The sequence below is a fragment of the Trachurus japonicus genome, chromosome 16 (assembly GCF_045865225.1).
Source record: "Trachurus japonicus isolate A0001 chromosome 16, Traja_1.0".
Taxonomy (NCBI): domain Eukaryota; kingdom Metazoa; phylum Chordata; class Actinopteri; order Carangiformes; family Carangidae; genus Trachurus; species Trachurus japonicus.
In genome coordinates, this window is record NC_140922.1 from 21,718,090 (window position 1) to 21,736,061 (window position 17,972).

The 17,972-nt window shown below is 39.5% G+C and overlaps 1 protein-coding gene across 16 annotated transcripts in view; it reads left to right on the forward strand.

The window, feature by feature from the left end:
* The window catches only part of cobl (cordon-bleu WH2 repeat protein), a 52,874-nt gene that overhangs the window by 12,734 nt on the left and 22,168 nt on the right, over positions 1-17,972 (forward strand). For 7 of the 16 annotated variants that reach the window (XM_085802524.1, XM_085802525.1, XM_085802533.1 and 4 more), the window contains 6 exons: positions 1,862-2,072; positions 3,989-4,217; positions 5,195-5,239; positions 6,048-6,136; positions 6,422-6,493; positions 11,419-11,592. In XM_085802524.1, coding sequence (XP_085658650.1) covers positions 1,862-2,072; positions 3,989-4,217; positions 5,195-5,239; positions 6,048-6,136; positions 6,422-6,493; positions 11,419-11,592 — 820 coding nt within the window. The remainder of the gene's footprint in view (positions 1-1,861; positions 2,073-3,988; positions 4,218-5,194; positions 5,240-6,047; positions 6,137-6,421; positions 6,494-11,418; positions 11,593-17,972) is intronic. The other 9 variants (XM_085802528.1, XM_085802536.1, XM_085802530.1 and 6 more) reach the window with 3 other exon arrangements.

Consider the following 17,972-nt stretch of genomic DNA (forward strand, 5'->3'; position numbering starts at 1 on the left):
TTTAATCAGTCATCAGACAAACAGTATGTGAGCTGTGTGTGTTGTTCCTGGGTCTGTATGGGTTGTTGTGCCAGTGAGGCCCTGTCAAGGGGTCCCATTGTCATAGAGAGTCGACAGATCAAGCCTGACCTGCTAATGTTCTCTGCCCCTAATGAGGTTCTCTCCTGTGGGCTAGAAAATCAGGGAGGCCTCTGTGATACAGGGTGATAAAAGCAGGTGCTCTTTTAATTACAAGGAAACATTTTACAGTTGGACATGAATAATTATTTTTCAAATGAAATGGCATACATAGTTACAGAGACAGAGGTCTGGTTTTGTTAAACATTTTTAATTTATTGAATATGAGATAATCATAAACCACCAGGTCTCTACTTTATTTCTTTATTCAGGATCATTCATGTTAAAGGAATTTGTGACATTACATTTCAGCTACAGTTTTATTGTGTATTTAAGTTTACATGGTCTTAGTTACGACTTAGGTGGCACAAACACAATAAACAGTTCATGCTGAACAGCACAATATTTATTATGTGAGCCCAGGCAGTTAAACAGATAAGATAAACTTATAAGATATATTTGCTTATAAAAAAGGAATGTAAAACAGTAAACCCATGTCATATCTGAGATGGTAACATTCGCCAGTCTTGTGGAAGCTAAACCAAACTATATACACCATTATCTGCCTTTGCTATTGATTCCTTGTACTAATATCACACTTAAGATTAATATTCAAACCCAGTAAGTCATGGTTTTCCTGCACCGTTGTGTCGTCCTGCATTGTCATTATTCATAACTGGAAATGATTTTCTAATGATTGTGACTAAAAACTAAAGTATAAACACGTGGCCACATAAACTGCCTTTGGAACAATGTCCCTATGTGAACTGAGGGTTGAACAGGTTAAAATGTAACATACATGCACAGTGTAACAGTATTTACTTGGACCACTTGACTGAATTGTTACATACTGTACATAATGAGTAGGAGTAAAAAAAATAATCTCCACAGCACATGGATGTGTTGACTGTAGATTGTCGTTTTAGTTGTAGACGGTGTCTATTTGGTAGTGATGGTCAATGGTATCCATTGTAGTGGTATCTCTCTCAGTTCTGTCATCTGATCTGGCTGTTCCCAGAAAACACTGGTCTCTGTCTCTTGGTTTCTTTATCTGAGGATTGACAGGTAGTACTAAAGGCCTCCAGGCCTCTTCTTCGCCTGCAACAACCTGCACCCCCAAATCCCACCCCCACCTCACCTCACTGTCCTTTTGTTGTGGGAGGCTCCTCAGAGTTTCTGTCTAGATAAACCACACAGATAAAATCTACACATGATAAGTGACTGCTCTGCCCTCTTTTGAGTGAGCAGCTTAATACTACATCCATTTCCTGTATTTTGCAAGAAGAAGTTCTTCGGAGAATAATTAATTAAATTGACTGTTTAGTTTATAGTCCTACTTCTCATATGTTTGTAATTTTTCAGTCAGTCAATATTGTAACTAAAGAGTAATCTATGTTCCTGATTTCCACATCAAATCTTTGCTATTGACATTTATTCAAATAAAATTAAAGAAGCTTAGTGTTTAAAATTATGTCCTCTATGTCAATATCAGCCATTTCTTCTGTGTGTCTCAGGTGAGGATATGACTCTGGTCTGTTGTATAAAGTAATTACTACCGTATTCTCTTTACAGAAGCTAAAGTGAGGCCGGCTTTGTAACCTTATCTTCTCCCCTTCGCCTCTCTCTTTCTCCTGTGCTCCCCATCTCTTCTCGTGGTTCTTTCTTCCAAACTCCCTCCCTCCTCTCCACTCTCTCTTTCACTTTCTCCCTCGCCCTCCCTTCTCTCTCTTTCTCCCTCTCTCAGTAAGGCGCTGATGGACCTTCTGGTTGAGCTGTGTAGCCGCTACCACCTGAGTCCAGCACTGCACACCCTGGAGCTCCTGTCGCCCGAGGGCCACCCTTTGGGGTTCAAGCCCAACGCCCTGCTGGGCTCCCTTAACGTGGCCTGCGTCCTCATCAAGGACAAAGTCTGGGAGGAGAAAGCAGTGCGCAGACCAGCGCCCAAAGTGCCAGAGGTGAGTGATCTTGATGCTCTTTTTGTCATTCATGCTTCGTTTACTTACATTTTATGTATGTCACAGCAATTACAGCCTGCTGAAACTGGGTTGAATATACTTGTCTTGCATTTTCATCTGTTTTAATTGTGGAGACATTTTCCTATGGACTGAGAACAAGAATTACAAAAAATGACTCCAAAGTTACTGAAGGTTTGTTGTGTTTCGCATGATGCCATGTAGATGAATGTATCCTAGAATACCAGCTTTCCCCCTAATGGAACAGCTGTGCAGTCAGCATGAACCACACTAATCAGCCTCAGTAGCTGATTCATGTATATGCATTAGAACCTTAACCTGAAGCCTTATGTAATGTCCGTCCCTTCCCTCTCTACCTGTTACCTCTGACTGCTGGCAGAAAGCAAGGCCAGTGAAACCAATAAGGGCCCATGCTAAGGTAGGAAGTCAGTTGGAATCAAACTGGCCCAGCATGTCGTTGGAGTCAGTCTATGTGTGCCTTTTCTGTTTCCCCCAAATATTTCTGTAAACCTTGTTGCTGTGGGTTTCAGAGCTCACAAGTCTGAAGGTTTTTTTTTTTTTTTTTACTGGCCATGAGACTCTTTGTCTCTACCTTTTTCTCTGCCTCTCCTCTGCTCTCCTCCTACAGTTTGAATATTTGATGAGTGCCTTACCTTTAGTTACCATGCATTATTTCTCTGCTCTTCTCAGGCCTCACTGCTGCTCTCTCTCCCTTTGACCCCTCCTGGCCTTAGGCCAGACACTGACACTATTTTAGACACTGCTGTCAGTCATCCCTCTTCTCTGTTTTATCTGTATGTTCATTGTGCCACCAGTCTCAGCAGTTCAAATGACATTTGATATAGAGTGCGCTTATTTGTTAGTTTATTAGATATCATACAGTCGCTTAAAACTAGTGTGAATTAATACAATAACAATAGTTTTATACATCCCTCCCTTTTCATTATAAAGTTGTTCTTTTTGTAGGAACAGTTAGAGTTTTGTAGGCTGTAGTTGGTACTGCTATTGAATTTTATTTTGTTTATATAAAGAGATGTTTCCAATTTTTGGTCAACACTCATTGATATGAATAATATGGGCAAAATACTGCAAAGTTGTGAGTTAGAAATAGTTAAACATCACACCTAACCAGGTACCCCATGAACAACATTACTTTTTAAAGGCAACTGCCTGATGTCTTTTATTGGTATTTGCCGAATAATAGTGTTGCCTGCCAACATAAGAAAAACCTTAAAAATGATTAGACTTTGAACTTAACTTATATACAACAGCCACTGAGGAACCAACGACTGACTGAATGAATGACTCATGAATTCTTTAGCCTCTTGACTTTTGAGTGGGTGAGTGTTTTTATAGAAGCTGATGTGTACCACTTGGAGATAAAGCTTGCTGTGCAGAGTGGCACATCTGTCTGTACTTCATTAGAGAACACTATCCAGTATTATGGGATTGACTATAGTCCAAATGCACACACTCATCTAAGATCACATGTACTGTATGTCAGACTCTGTACATATGCACACTCATAATCTTCTGCTTATTAAATGTAACTTTTCTGTCAGCAACCAAAGTCTAAACTTAAGTTAGTCATTACTGAGATATTTTGTGTGTTTGGAAGTCTTTCTTTGTCTGAGCTCCTTAGAATAATGCATACATTTTTTGCATGGGTTGTGTGAGAATGTCTTCCAAGAAAGACACTTGAGTCTGTACATTACATTTTTTTTTGGTATAGTGTCTTATTTATTAGTTTTGAGATTATTTTTGTTTTCAAATAAATCTCTGTTCACTGTAACACAGGACGATTTCTCCAGTGGATACTGTGCCCTCATCAGCCTTTTCTCTCATTCATTGTTAGACATTAATTGCAATTTTATTTTATTGTGATCTCTCTTTATCAGAAATCAGTGCGTTTGATGGTGAACTACCACGGTAACCAGAAGGCAGTGGTGCGGGTCAACCCACTGGTGCCACTTCAGGCTCTGACACCAGTCATCTGTGACAAGTGTGAGTTTGACCCTGCACATGCCCTGCTCCTAAAGGACGGCATCAGTCGCCACGAGCTACCACTGGACAAGTCTCTGTCGGAGCTGGGGATCAAAGAGCTCTACGTACATGATCGCAGTCTAGGTAAACCTCAATCACTTGATTTTTTTTTTTTGTTGTTGTTTTGAAGGAACCATAATAGCCACATTTTCAGACATTGAAATGCTAAATTTGATAAATAAAAAAATCATAGATTAGATTTTATTGTCAAAATAATTTTGAATGAAATCACTTTGTTGGATCCCGTTAGTCACTTATTCTTTGAGAAAGTAGTGGCTACTGTTGGCTACTTGTGGATACCAATTAGTGCCTTGAGGCTTGCTTTGCCAGCTATTGTTACATATTATCTGCAGTTTACTCACAAATGAATACCGTCCCCCAAGCAATTAGCATGCTATTGGTGAGCTGCAAGGTCGTGAATCTCAGTAAACCCAGTGTACAGTAGCTCATTTAAACATCTATGGTACAGTGGACCACTTAATCAGCATTACACTGTATTCTGTTGTACAGCATGAGCAGCATGTAAAAATATTTATTGACATAAAGTTACATGCAGTCAGAGTCGGTATTGGTTTAACCAGCAGCAGGAACAACAAAACATAAACAGATGTGTGAGCTTGTCTTTGTGATTTAATGTTATGAGTTGGATGAACCGTGATGCACAATTTATCATTTGGGTTATAATTATGACGTTGAGGATATATAATACTTTATCTCATAGGAAGTTGAATCATGGTCTAAGATCTGTTGTTATAACCATGGTAACAGTCCACACACCCATTGATATTTATAGATAGCCTCTCGCAATGGAGTGAGATCTGAGAAGAAAGGATTGTGGTTTATGGTCATGAAGGATCCAAGCAATGACATTTAGAACATTACATAATTTTATGGTCACATACTGTTGTGTAATGATAATATTTTGGTATTGACCCTTGCTGTTACTATTCAGGAGGTGTAACCCATGGAAAATCCTGTTGTTTGTGGAAATGTAATAACTGAAATAGCTCACTTATCCATATACAACTAAATATGTTTTTGCACCTTGTCATGTTTTCCAGTTCTCCAGCCTAAAATGGCTTCTGCCCCTGCTCTTAACTACTCAGGTATTAGTCACAATGAGTCCTGACTGTCTGTCTTAGTGTTGCTGGTTCCATTCACACCCATGTTGCTGTTTAACCCATGTACTGCTGCTTGCTTATTAACCTTGGACACGTGTGTTGGCTTGTTATTGTCCTGTTCAAAGGAATAACCTGTTTAATATCACTGTTATTTTAATACTTGTGCTAACATCATTAATGCCAGTCAATTTGGAATAGTTTATTATTAACTCACCTTGCCTTTGCTTTTTGCTAGGGTCCGTTTAACCCCATAGTTAAGCCCAGATTTTTTTTGTTATGGTTTTTAGTTGACCTTCCCACCCTGTCCTCAAGCCAACAGTGCTATCATGGCACATTCTTACTTACTGCTTCATAGAAGGCAAAGGTTAGATAGAGGTGTGCCTTAAGAAAAATAAAACTATTGCGCCCTCTACTGAGGAAAATCAGTAGATTATTCTTTTCAGTTCTTTGTGAATAAAAACAGGATCTGTATGTAGACCACACCATAATGCTCTGAAAAGGCTAATCATTAATAATTAATTGTCTTAACCAAGAAAAGAGTCAAAAGAGTCAAACTGATTTGGCTTGTATGTGTATATACATAAGAGTGTTCTTTCAATTCAACTTATTCTGCAACAAAAACATTGTGAATTTTAGTATTAACCTAATATCTATGCATGCAAGGGTAATTTGTCTACTGAATTCCTCACAAGTGTTTTCTCAGTATGGCTCTGAGCCTTTTGCTCTGTATATGAACAGCTGACACCATTGCATCTAATGTCCCTTCTTCTCACTTTTCTACTCCGTCTTTAAGACTCCATTTGCTCCAGTACCACCAGTTTGGCAAGAGCCGAGAAGAAAGGTTTCTTGGGTATGTTCCAGTTTAACAGAAGGAAATCAAAGGTAAGACTTTTCTGACAGTATGCTGTTTAAATTTAATTATTCTGAATGAATACTGTAAATTAACCAATATAGAGTGACACTGATATCATCATAGCTGTGTGCAAAGCTACTTATTTGCAATTTGCAATGTGGGGTACCAAGACATATATGAAACTGTGTAAAAATTAAACCACTAACACTGAGCAGTGCATGCCATACATACCTATTCATATTGATTGCTGAGGCAGGCTAAGTGCATGCGTAACCATTTGAATGCTGCATGTTAGCTGTGCCTTCCGTTTGCAGACAGAGACAACGTCTGTGGACATGGATGACTGTGATGATACTGTAATTCAAAATACTGACACACAATGCAATGTGAGTATTACTAACACATCTGAAAATATAGAGAGCTGATTAGTGAAATCAATGTGGGTCTGTCTCTGCACTATTCTAATCACATATAATGAGTGGACAGAGTAACAGGAAAGACTTTTACAATGTAATACAAACCAGCAACAACCACACAAACAAATGTTACCACAGTGTTGACACTGTTGCAACAAAAACTGGACATGCTTGACCAGTATTAGTTTTCACAATATTGTTTGGTTCTTGCGGTTACGTCCATTCCTTATTAATTTCTTGCATTGCTCCTGATTATGTGCTAAGGAGAAATGTTGATTGGGTGTTTCACGTGGCAACAGTGCGACAGTGCACGACTGCCACATCAGTCATGTGTATTGATGCCCTCCAGAGGGCAGCAACTCTCTCCAGATAGGTGGTTAACAGACTGCTCGGATCACAGGTCCATAGACGAGTCCTAACAGTGCATGTCAGAGTTTTGTATACCCACTTGCTTTTCTTAGAAATCACAACTGAATAACAAAAACAGCTCAAGGGATTATTTTCATATAGTGATTTAAAACTTTATCCTACAGTGAGGGTATATAGAGTGGTTGCTTTGTCCTTTGGGACCCACTCACTCACAAGGATGCAGACACATAGCCTTACACCAGAACCACCCAAAAGGGTTAGTGGGTGTTGGACCTTTCAACAAATCTTAATCATCTTTTAAAGCAGCTTTAAGTCGAATTTTAGATATAAAAGCCTTATAAACTTTATTTATTATTATTTAGTGTTGCGCATTTGTGGAGTACATCTATGCCACACCAGACATGTGTTTAGATGCTGCATTAGGCAGCTCTAGCTTTTGTATCCATAACTCAATCACTTTAATTTGATTTTGGAGCCATGAACTCCAGTTGAGCAGCAGTCATCTGTGGCTCACCTCAGATCAATATGACATTTGATTGTATTAGCTGGAAAAACACTACCTGACTCACTCTGGTTCTTTTCACTTCTCTGTCCAGCACAAAGCCTCTGGCTCAGCTTCTCCACCCTTAACCTCTTTGTTCTCTGCAATGTTTGACCGTTCTATCCTCTTGCTCCTTCCTAAGCTGTCACTGTGGTGGTCCTCACTCTCTTTGGGTTGTAGATGCTTCTGAATACACATCACTCTTCTAATGTCTCTCTAGGTTTTACAAATTAGCAAAATAAAGAAAGACAGAGAAGTGAAATTTCAAAAACATGTCAGTAGAGGATGAATTAAACATGATACCTAATATAGACAGTGTGTTTGCTTTGATGTGAAAGTTCATAATTTATTTAAAACCAGTCAGCCAGCCAGTGAGAGCAAAGTTATATTTATTCATATTGCTATGTCTCAGCCATATCACTTTTTCCATTGGGCTTTAATGCAGCTTGTTTCTCAGTCAGGGACTGTTATCAGACCACACACATGCATTTGTGCACACAAGCAAACACACGCACACTCACACACACACACACACACACACACACACACACACACACACACACACACACACACACACACACACAGAGTGTTATCAGCTTGAAGGCATCAGATTACCCTACCTTGGCTACATTAGCACTAAAAGCCCAGCCTCTTATCTCTAATTGTTCATTAGGGGCTAATCTACTATGTGTGTGTGTGTGTGTGTGTGTGTGTGTGTGTGTGTGTGTGGTCTCAAAAAGCTAACATGGTCAGAGAGCATCATGCTGTGGCAATGCTGATGCGAAGTGGCATAAAATAGGAACATTCTTCTAACCTTTTAGTTTTTAAATAACAGGTTTCGTGTTTATCAAACATCTCAGAGTAGCAAATTGCCCCAGAAATTCTTCCCCATTAACTTTGTTAACTTAAGAACAACATCCTATCTTTGCCAAGCTCTTGATTACTGGAATGAAATGCAGCTACAGAGGCAACAAAGAGCCTGACATCTAGTTTTAAAGCTTTAAAGCTCCACTTTCCTTACATTTGGTAATTTGCCTATCAATGACCATGATTGTAAATGAAACAATTTTACATAGATTGGTGGTTTTCAGGGATTTCTCTACTGGTCTGACACCTTTGGTAAAGGCAAGTGAACTTTCAAGTGTTTATGACTCCTATTAGTTTTGGTGATACTTTTTTGTTTGTGCTAAAGAGCAGCTTCACACCCCATGACATCTCTTCTGATTACTTCCAGTGGTTTAATTTGACCTTTCACTGGCGTCAAGAACGTACCGTACTCAAGGGTGTATCCCAATAGTACGACATCTCTGTTGGGTGCGGTCACAGGTACAAAAGTGCACACTTCTGGTGTCACACGTAAACTATACCTATAGCTAACAGTGAACTTGGGTGGGGTCAGAGAATAAACTTTTAACCAGAGAGGGCAGTGAAACATTGCTGGTGTAAAGTATCATTTAGTCTTTTTCAGACAGCACATAAGGACAATTATGGCTTAAGTCTTCTAAATATTCATTATAAAATAAAATATACATGTGTTTTAGATTCTAAGGGCAGACTTATTTTTAAAGCGGCTACAGAAGGATGGACCAAGTTCAGATTCAGATGAAAATACAGATTGAAGATGAAAGATGTTTATTGCAAGGTATGAGGAAGACGGGGAGCAGGCTACAGTAGGGAAAGCTTGTGCTGTTAACAGAGGTTGGGTTGAGGTTCATGCAGGGGCAGTCAGTAGCTGGGGTAGCAGGAGTGGGCTCGGAGGAGGGCTGAGTAGTGGCAGCAGGGCTGACAGGATTGCAAAGGAGGGAATGATGAATATTTAGGCAAGAACTGGATGCTAAACAGCAAAACTGGTAACACACTTGGCTCAAAGTGCAGCAACACTGTCAGGTAGCAGTGTGGAAGTATTTATAGAGGTCTGTTTGCAGCTGGTGGGCTTCTTTGTTTGCTCACAAAGTCTCTCTCTCTCTCTCACACACACACACACACAGGGAGAGGGGTGTTGAGGCTGGGGCAAAAGTTTAGGGAGACACAGAATTTCGGGTAGAGGGTGTGTCAGAACGATATCAAGTGGAAGGAGATTAAAAGAGCAGGGGAGACAGAGTCAGACAGAGTTCATGTGAATTTCCTGCTTTGAAAATAATATTAATCCTTCATTTCCAACATTTCTTGTTGGTTAAACTTCCACCTGCCATCTACCCCACCTACCCCTGTCCAAGCTCTCACCCTCGGCACAGTGAACAACTGTTACCCCAACAGTACAACACATTTTGTTACTATAATGTGCAGAGTTTTTTATTAATCACAGGTCAGATCTATAGGTGTATAGTATTACTCATATCTTTATCTTATATGGAGAACCAAACTATGTGTGTACTGTACTACATGTGTTTTTTGTGACTGTACCAGCTATAAACACACTTTCCAGTAGTTGAACAAGTTGAATTGTCTGCCAATGGATTCTTTTTTTTTTTAAATTTTATTTTAGAAATGATAGCCTGGTGTCTGGAACCTCAATAGATTAAAGAGATTATACACATTTGATTACACACGGACATATTATTGTCTGAATCTTCCTTTTATCTATTCCTTTGCTATAAACAGTAGTGTTAAACAATGGTGTGATTGTGTATGTTGTGTCTGTCCTCCACCCCTTTCCATTTTGGGCATCTACTAACATGATATAACAGCAGTGACTGATACAACAGTCACTAATGTTATTAATGCAATGGGGATAGTGTTTGGATATAACACGAGATATGTTACGAGGTTATATGATAATCCCATGCTGGAAAGTACAAAAAGTGTTCTTTCAGTCTTTTGCTCTGTCTTTTTAACTTAAGTGCAATGTCAGAGGTCGCCACAGTAAAATATTATTGTTCATAGTGTATGAATAAAAAATAACAGTCAAGATATATTTTCACATGTGACGTGTTAAAAAAGCTGCAAGCATGTCTACTGGGCTTCCCTTCTCAAGGTTTTTTTTTTTTTTTAAGAAGTTTTGTTCTTTTCCCATCCCTCCCCACTGTGAGATGTTCTAACCTTAGGTCCAATTAATTCTAATGATCTGTACTTTATGTTCCTTTTTGCTCTGCTTCTATGCTGTATCCAGGCATTGTCTGAACGCATCAATTAATCTGCTTTTAAACATGTTTCTGGGGATCTGGAGATCATGGGGAGGGGGGTTTGATTCCCTCGATGTGCCAAGGCTCTGTACCAAGCTGAGCCACGGGGAGTTTCAGATATTCAGGACCACTTTGGGCTCTCTTTGATCAGATATTGAAAACCATTTTGTGTTCCAATGCTTTAGTCAGGAGCAGCCACCCTTTGAAAATGTGGTTACACTTTTAACTTGGTCAAATAAATGTTAAAGAATGGACTATATATGTTCAGAAACATTTTGATTGCACATGTATCTACATGCAAAGACTTTTAAACTAGCACGCACATAAAGAAGTGCTTACACCTCTATGCCTTAAAATAAGTAGTAAATTAAAGTTTAAAAAAAGCTTTTGTTTTAAAATTAGTCCTTAAAATAAGAATGAGTCCTTTTAATGCTGTTGTTTGTTAGTAAACAGGATATTGTGATATTTTGAAACAAATTAGTTTGAAAGTTAGGCCATAGACCAAGAAACAAGTTAACGTTTCATCCAAATTGTTCTTTGAATCTTTGAATCAAGTCAAGTATGTGCATGTATCTGTAATTTTGCTTCATTGACAGACCTTTTCCACAAGTTTCATCCAGTCTCTCCTGAGTTCGGTGTGTAACTCCGAGAGATCCTTCAAAATATGATGGCATTTCAATCAAGGGTGGCAGCAGGATAAATATATATGTCTATAACTCAATGGTCATGTGTCCTACTTACCTCAAATTATCAGCAAATTGTTCTATAAGCTCTTCTGTATGTATAATCGTTTTGTATGTGCGCTTACATACATATTTGTAAATATAACTTCAACCCCCTTTTATTCTTGATTTTACCCACAGGCTCTGTCCACAGTGTCCAGTGTAGGAGATCGGCCAAGCACCCTGGGTCAGTCTCAGTCGGTCACGAATATGTCCAGGATGTCTCCCAAGTCTGAAAACAAGAAGAGGAGGGCCCCAGCACCACCAGAGGCCCCAACACCCATCATGGGTCACACCAGCTTTGAGGTCTATCAGGTTAGTCTGATTTAGATACATCAATAATGCAAAAACACACACCATCTCAAACACTTAGTCAATTTGTGAAGCTACCTGTGACATTTACACTTGCCAATTAGCTCAGTGAGATAGAGATTGGTTGTTGGTGTTGGAGATTGTGAGTTCAAGCCTCAGCTCATGCAACATTTCCATATGAGAAATCTACCCATACTTTTCACAAAGGTCCAGTCCCATGCCAGATGTCCTCAACTGGAAACACAAGACAATAGTCCTGATGGTGGCACTACAGCAAGCCTCTAAATTAAAAAACTTCTAACTTCTAACTAACAAATCAACCATAATTGCTACTACTTTGGAACTTTCACTTTCAAATTGACAAATTCTGCTTAAAATGGCCCGGCCCCGACCATTGCTGTGCAGCAGCTATAATTGGGTTTATAATGATGACACACCCTGGCATTTTCATCTTTGAAAGGCTCCCAGTTACTAAAAATATCTGAATCCCTCAGCCCTTGTGACCTGGAGCAAGGCATCTGAAAGCTGCAATCTGTCTGACACACTCTTTCTTCTGGGTATTTTGGCCTGAGATTCAGCACCTCAAGGTCAGAGTGACCTGTGTCGTCTACATTTGAGCAACAGCTCCCTGCAGTCTCATTATAATGTTATGGCGGCATGCTGGGAAATGTTGTATAGCAACCAACATCCTTCCTCCCTCCCTGTGATAATAGGTTTTGTTTATTTGAGGGAGCGAGTGCTCTTGAAGCCTAGATATCAAGAGGAAATATTTGTTCACAGGTTGGTATGGAAAATTGCGTTATCCTCCTTGGCTTAATTAACTAAACTGAACTAAGTATAGAGGAGCAGAAAACATTACTGAGAAGTGTGCAATGGGAATTGTAAATCACTGAAGACAGTGCAGAAGTAACGAGTTCAGCTTTGAAAGCAACAAAGACTTGGTAAAACATCCCACAAAAACACAAGGACCATTCATTTTAGTGTATCCCTGAAGACAAAAGAAAACCTTAAAATTAACTGGAGTAAATTTAACCAGGTGGCTAATTCAAAATTTTACATCATCTATCCACTGTAGTGTATAACTATGCACCTAACAATTACATAGCTACCATTTGAAGAGGGATAAATACCAGTAGTATCTGAATGTGCCCTCCCATAATGGCATTCAGTGACTATTGTTCTTCTTTGTTTTTGAGACTGTGACGCTACTACGAAGCTCCTTATAGATGCTGTGATTATTTTTAACATTGCAAATTGTAGTCGTGCAGAGGGGCATGATAATTTATCTGCCCACCTGTCAGACTAAGAGTTATGACAGACACCAGAGCTGAAGTACTGAGACACCATTGGGAGTCACTGGGGCAGCTACACAGAGCAGAAGTTAGGAAGGTCATTTCAGGTCTTGATGACTGCTCTAATAATAGATTCATCCATCTCGCTCTTATGCCTTCTCTGAACTGTTACCCTGTCTGAACACAAAGTCTCATATATATTCATGCGCATCCACACATTGCAAGGTCATACTGTGGTGCAGGACGCCTCTCATGTTTCACCTCTCTGTTCTGTGGTGTTGCTTATATAGCGCAGAGACTGAGGACAGGCTGTTGATCTGTTCTGCTGGTCTTATCAACAGTTCAGCTTTAGGTCAACAAGTGACAGATTTCATCTGTGCAGTATGTCTCACAGGATAGCAGAAACTCTGCAGAAAGTGGACATTCGTTTCAGATGCATTTTCAAACATGTAGCATACATAGATTGATGATTGTTTATCGATTGTTTGATATTGCTTGATAAGGAGGATATATGTGATGAGTGTCATCCAAGGACACAAGAGAGGTGTCAGGTGTTCAAAGATTAACATCAAGTTTGGCCTGTGTTTGTTGTGTGAATGTGATTAAAAAGGATTAAGGTTAAGAGAAGGGTGTCATAGCAGCCAGGTTTAACCAGGTTTTACTCAGGGGTATTGGTGTTAAAGAGCTCTGCATGACTTGGATCTGTGGAACAGATCAAATCAAATCGCACTGCAGTCAGAATCCAATTTATGCTTTCACATTTGTATGAAATTTGGCATTGTAGTTGCTGGAGGTGGTATTAGGCTAGCCACAGAAAAAAAACTGGCACACTTTGCTCATAAGTAGGGGCATATATCGTCTTCAGCAATTTCAGATGTCACGCTATACTTTTTAAAAAATATGATAGTTCAGATACAGGTTTGTCCACAAGGGATGGGCTGGAATTGGGCCAGCTGGCTGCCAGAGCTCTCACACAACTTATCACTAAACATACAGCTTGATTGAACCTGTTATTCACTACAACATTATATCAGTCCTGCTGCACGCCTGTTTGCGTTATAATCATCCGATGTCTGCACATACAGTACAAGAGTGTGCACGTGCTCTGGTGTGCATTGAAAGCGAGAAGGTTAAAGCACATCATAGCAGGTCATCTGAGGACAGTTTCCCATGATGACTCTCCTCATTACAGACCTCCCCCTGTGCTATGCAAGCTTAGGTGGTCCACTAATTGTGACTTTACAAGACACAGTAATGGACAGTGACATGGTAATATAAGCTATAAGGATGATGAGATTGCTGTAATGAAAGTAAATGTTTCAAATAGCCTTTGGAGAGGCAGAGATTGCAGGGGCGGTCATTTAAATCATAGTCAGGTTGACTGGGGAAATATAGGTCAAACTGAGGGCCATGTTTTAGGGCAAGATGGCAAGCTGGCAATTATTGACATCTTATTTTATCACAAATGAACAAATCAGGCTGTTTTTCGCTACAGATGACATTACACTGTGTCTTTGTCCAGACTGTTGATGGTGTAAGGGCTGAAGCTGAATATGACCATAGTGTAAACCTGATTTATCATTTGCCCAATGCCGTGTTCTCATTATGTAACACCTTTTATGATGGGAATTAGATTTTTTACACCATATGGATTGATTTCAGGTTGTTGTCAGCGTTCTGAAACAAGAATTTTAACATCTCTGTTTAAGATCTTGTTTCGTTTACAGTAGTGAAAGAAGATCTTTGACCTTTTTTAGTGTCTGAGGCGCAGGTTGCTATATACAGGAGTGAGAATGGGAATAGCAATGGCACTAAAAACAGATGACACAGGATTCCAGGAAGAGTGTAAAGTCATCTTCGGCTGCAGGAGAATCAGGTGGTTTCACATGGTGGAGTTGTGATGTAGTTAGAGAAGTTTGCAGTTTTGTTTTCTCAGCTGTACAAGCAACAACCTGTTGATTTTATGCATATTTTATATTGTATTTTACCTCACTTGCTCATATGTTCACATAGATTATAATATTTTACATGAGATTTATCTCTCGTTTTACACAATATTGATTTATTTCAGGTATAGTTCGTTGAGACATACCCTGTGATATCAGGGTATAATCAACTTTGACTGAATAATCTGTGTCTTTAAGAGAGCAGCACTGAATGAAATTATGTTTTGGAACATCATGTTCAGAGAAACACAACCTTGTTTTTTTTTTGTGGTGTGTGTGTGTGTGTGTGGGGAGGGAGGGGGTCCACTCATGATAGGCAATCTGTTATTGTGGTTTGGTAAGGAAGCCATGTCTACATTGCCCCTTGTGATAAAGGAGTTCACATAAATTTTGAGCTTTCTGCTTCACCGCTCAGTAACAGAAGGTGCTTCTTGAGTAAGTGCATTGGTGCTCATGTGTGTGCAAGACAAGTGAAAGATAAAGACAGAACAACTGAAGCAGAGAATGAGAGTAAGGATTAAGAGCAAAAGAGAGAAACTAAGTCACATAGAGAGACAGAGAGTTAAAGCAAGCTAACATTGGATCTCATAAGGTCGTAGACATATTTAGATTATGGAGTTTTAACAATATAAGCTTTTTGTTCATCTTTCCAAAATGCATTTACGCATGAAATCAGGTTTGAAAGCCCTTAGCAGAACCCTTTCTGCACAGAAGGGCTATAGAGTGTAAGGACACAGCAGGGTAAAAGTTGAACAGAGGACAAGCAGCATTAAGGAGCAGAAGGTGAAAGAGTAATGAGATCAGTAGCAGTAAGCAAGCTGTTTCTTGTGAAACTAGAACCAAGAAAGAGATGTGAGCCAGAGAGGAGAGGACAGGCATTTCATAATTTTAAATTACATCCCTTCATTGGGACAAGTGAATCCTGATGTGGGAATAAAATGTTGTTGACTGTCTCTCAGTTGGAAGAACACAAATGAACCATGGTAGAAGAAACACTGTTGCATCTGAATAAGATTAAATTCCTCAAGGGAGTTCCAGTTGTCAGATCTGACAGAGAATTGCCCAGAACAGCTCTGATGATGTTGATGCGATAGCTGATCAGATCTTAATTATGGCAAATTGCAATAGTGCGAGGCTGTGAAACTTTCAGTATTTTTTCACTGTGCTTTCTCTTTGGTCCAAACTAAACATGTTTTCAGCTCTTTGGATGTGTGTGAGTGTTAGTGTGTGTGGATGTGTGCATGCATTGTATGTATGTCATTGCACATGTTTGTTAAACAACACGGCAGCCTGAGCTTTCTGCCAAAAACAGATCTCTGTGTTGGATGAATTGTTTTTTTGTGCATGCTGTAAGCCTGCCTGTGTGTGTGGCTTCTTGATTGATCGAGCTGGCTACGTTTTTCCTCCTGATGATCTGTCACTCTGTGAAAATAGAGAGTTGGCAGCAGAGGGAGGCTTGTTTTTCACAGCCATCCATCAGTCCTGTAATTGTCTATAACGGTAGCTAACTTTAATCTGCTCTAATGCACAGCTCTGGTTCAGTCACCCAGGCAAAACACAAGTTGCTACTGGATCTGTGTTTAGTAATATAGTTACTCTATAGGCTTTTACCTGTTTCATTTTTTGCTTCTTCTTTGCTATCCATCCATCCAGTTTTTTTTCTTTTTTTTCTCCGTCTGGTCACAGCTTCACCCAATGAATACACCCACCATGGAACAACATAAACAAAGAAGGTCAACCATATTGTTGTTGGGTTTCATAGCTGTTAGTCCCTGTCGTGTTTATGGTTAGATAGGCTTAGCTAGAGTCAGATAAGAGTCTGTGCGGGAACAAGAGAGCAAAACAAGGGAGGGTACAATGAGAGAGAAAACGTAACCTGGATCTTCCTGATGTGAGAGGTCAAGAGACGTTTGGGAGCATGTAGAAATGGATGTTCACCTGTCTATCACATGTCTCCACTGATTCTCCCCTTCGAGGCTGAAGTAGAGACTATTGCTTCCAAAGAAAACAGGCAGGCTCTGTTCACCCCTCATCTTCATCTTCGTCCTTTATCTTTCCTTCAAAGCTGTTCTTTATGTCCATTTTTGACACACTTCAAAACAAAAGAGTAGGTGTGTGGCTTGTGTTACTATGTACAGTACAGTACACTATACATGTCTTGCATTAACTGACAAAAATACGTAATGTAACACATTTTATATTTAGATGGCTGTCAAAGGTTATGTGTTAATGCAAATTCCATTTAACAAGATGTTTTGTTGGACATGGGATTAACACATTTAGTTATATTGGCCTTTAGCCTGACCCATAGTTTGTATTAGTTGCCAGAATGAATCAGCTCACAGTCTCAAGCTGAACTGTCTCTGCTAACACTTGCCTCTTGGATGTGCATAAAGAACACAGCTACAAAGTCCTGGCAGATGTGGCTGTTGACAAAGCCATGGTTGTTTGCTGTTACTGGTGATGTGTCTTATCCTTAGTTAACACTTTTTTTTTTTTTTTTAACAATTTCCCTTCAAGGAACATTTTGAACTAATAAAAGATATGTGATTAATTGCAATTTGCTATGGCATTCATGCGATTAATGCATGTTTTGATCAATTGACAGACCTAATCTAAATATTAGTCTCAGATATGCACGGTCTGTCACACAGCTTTAAATATGTCAATTACAATAGTACTCAACTGACCAGTAGCTGAATTATGTAAAGCAATTGAAAAAGCAATTTTTGACACACAGTGCCATTGGTAATAAAACCGTCTGTTTTTGGGTTCACCTAATGTTCTGCAGAAACACCTCTAACTCATGGGCAGAAGGAGAGATACAGTGACCATATTTCCTGCAACTTTGGTTGCAACTGGTTTGTGCAGGGCACATGTCTGCGATGTGGTATTTCTAGTTTCACCCCATTTACTCTTATGCTGTTATTGAATTTTAGCTTTGTAATACGCATGCCTACTCAGAGCATAATCACTATTTATAGTAATTATGTACAACATCTCCTGTGTACTGTATGTCTGCTTGGTCTTGTGGTTGTGGTGCCTGAAGTGTACTCTAGGTAGGCACTATGAGCTTTCTATTCTTATGCACTGACCTTGAAGATTGTGAAAGTGTGAGTTAGGGGCCAGGAATAGGGGTACACGT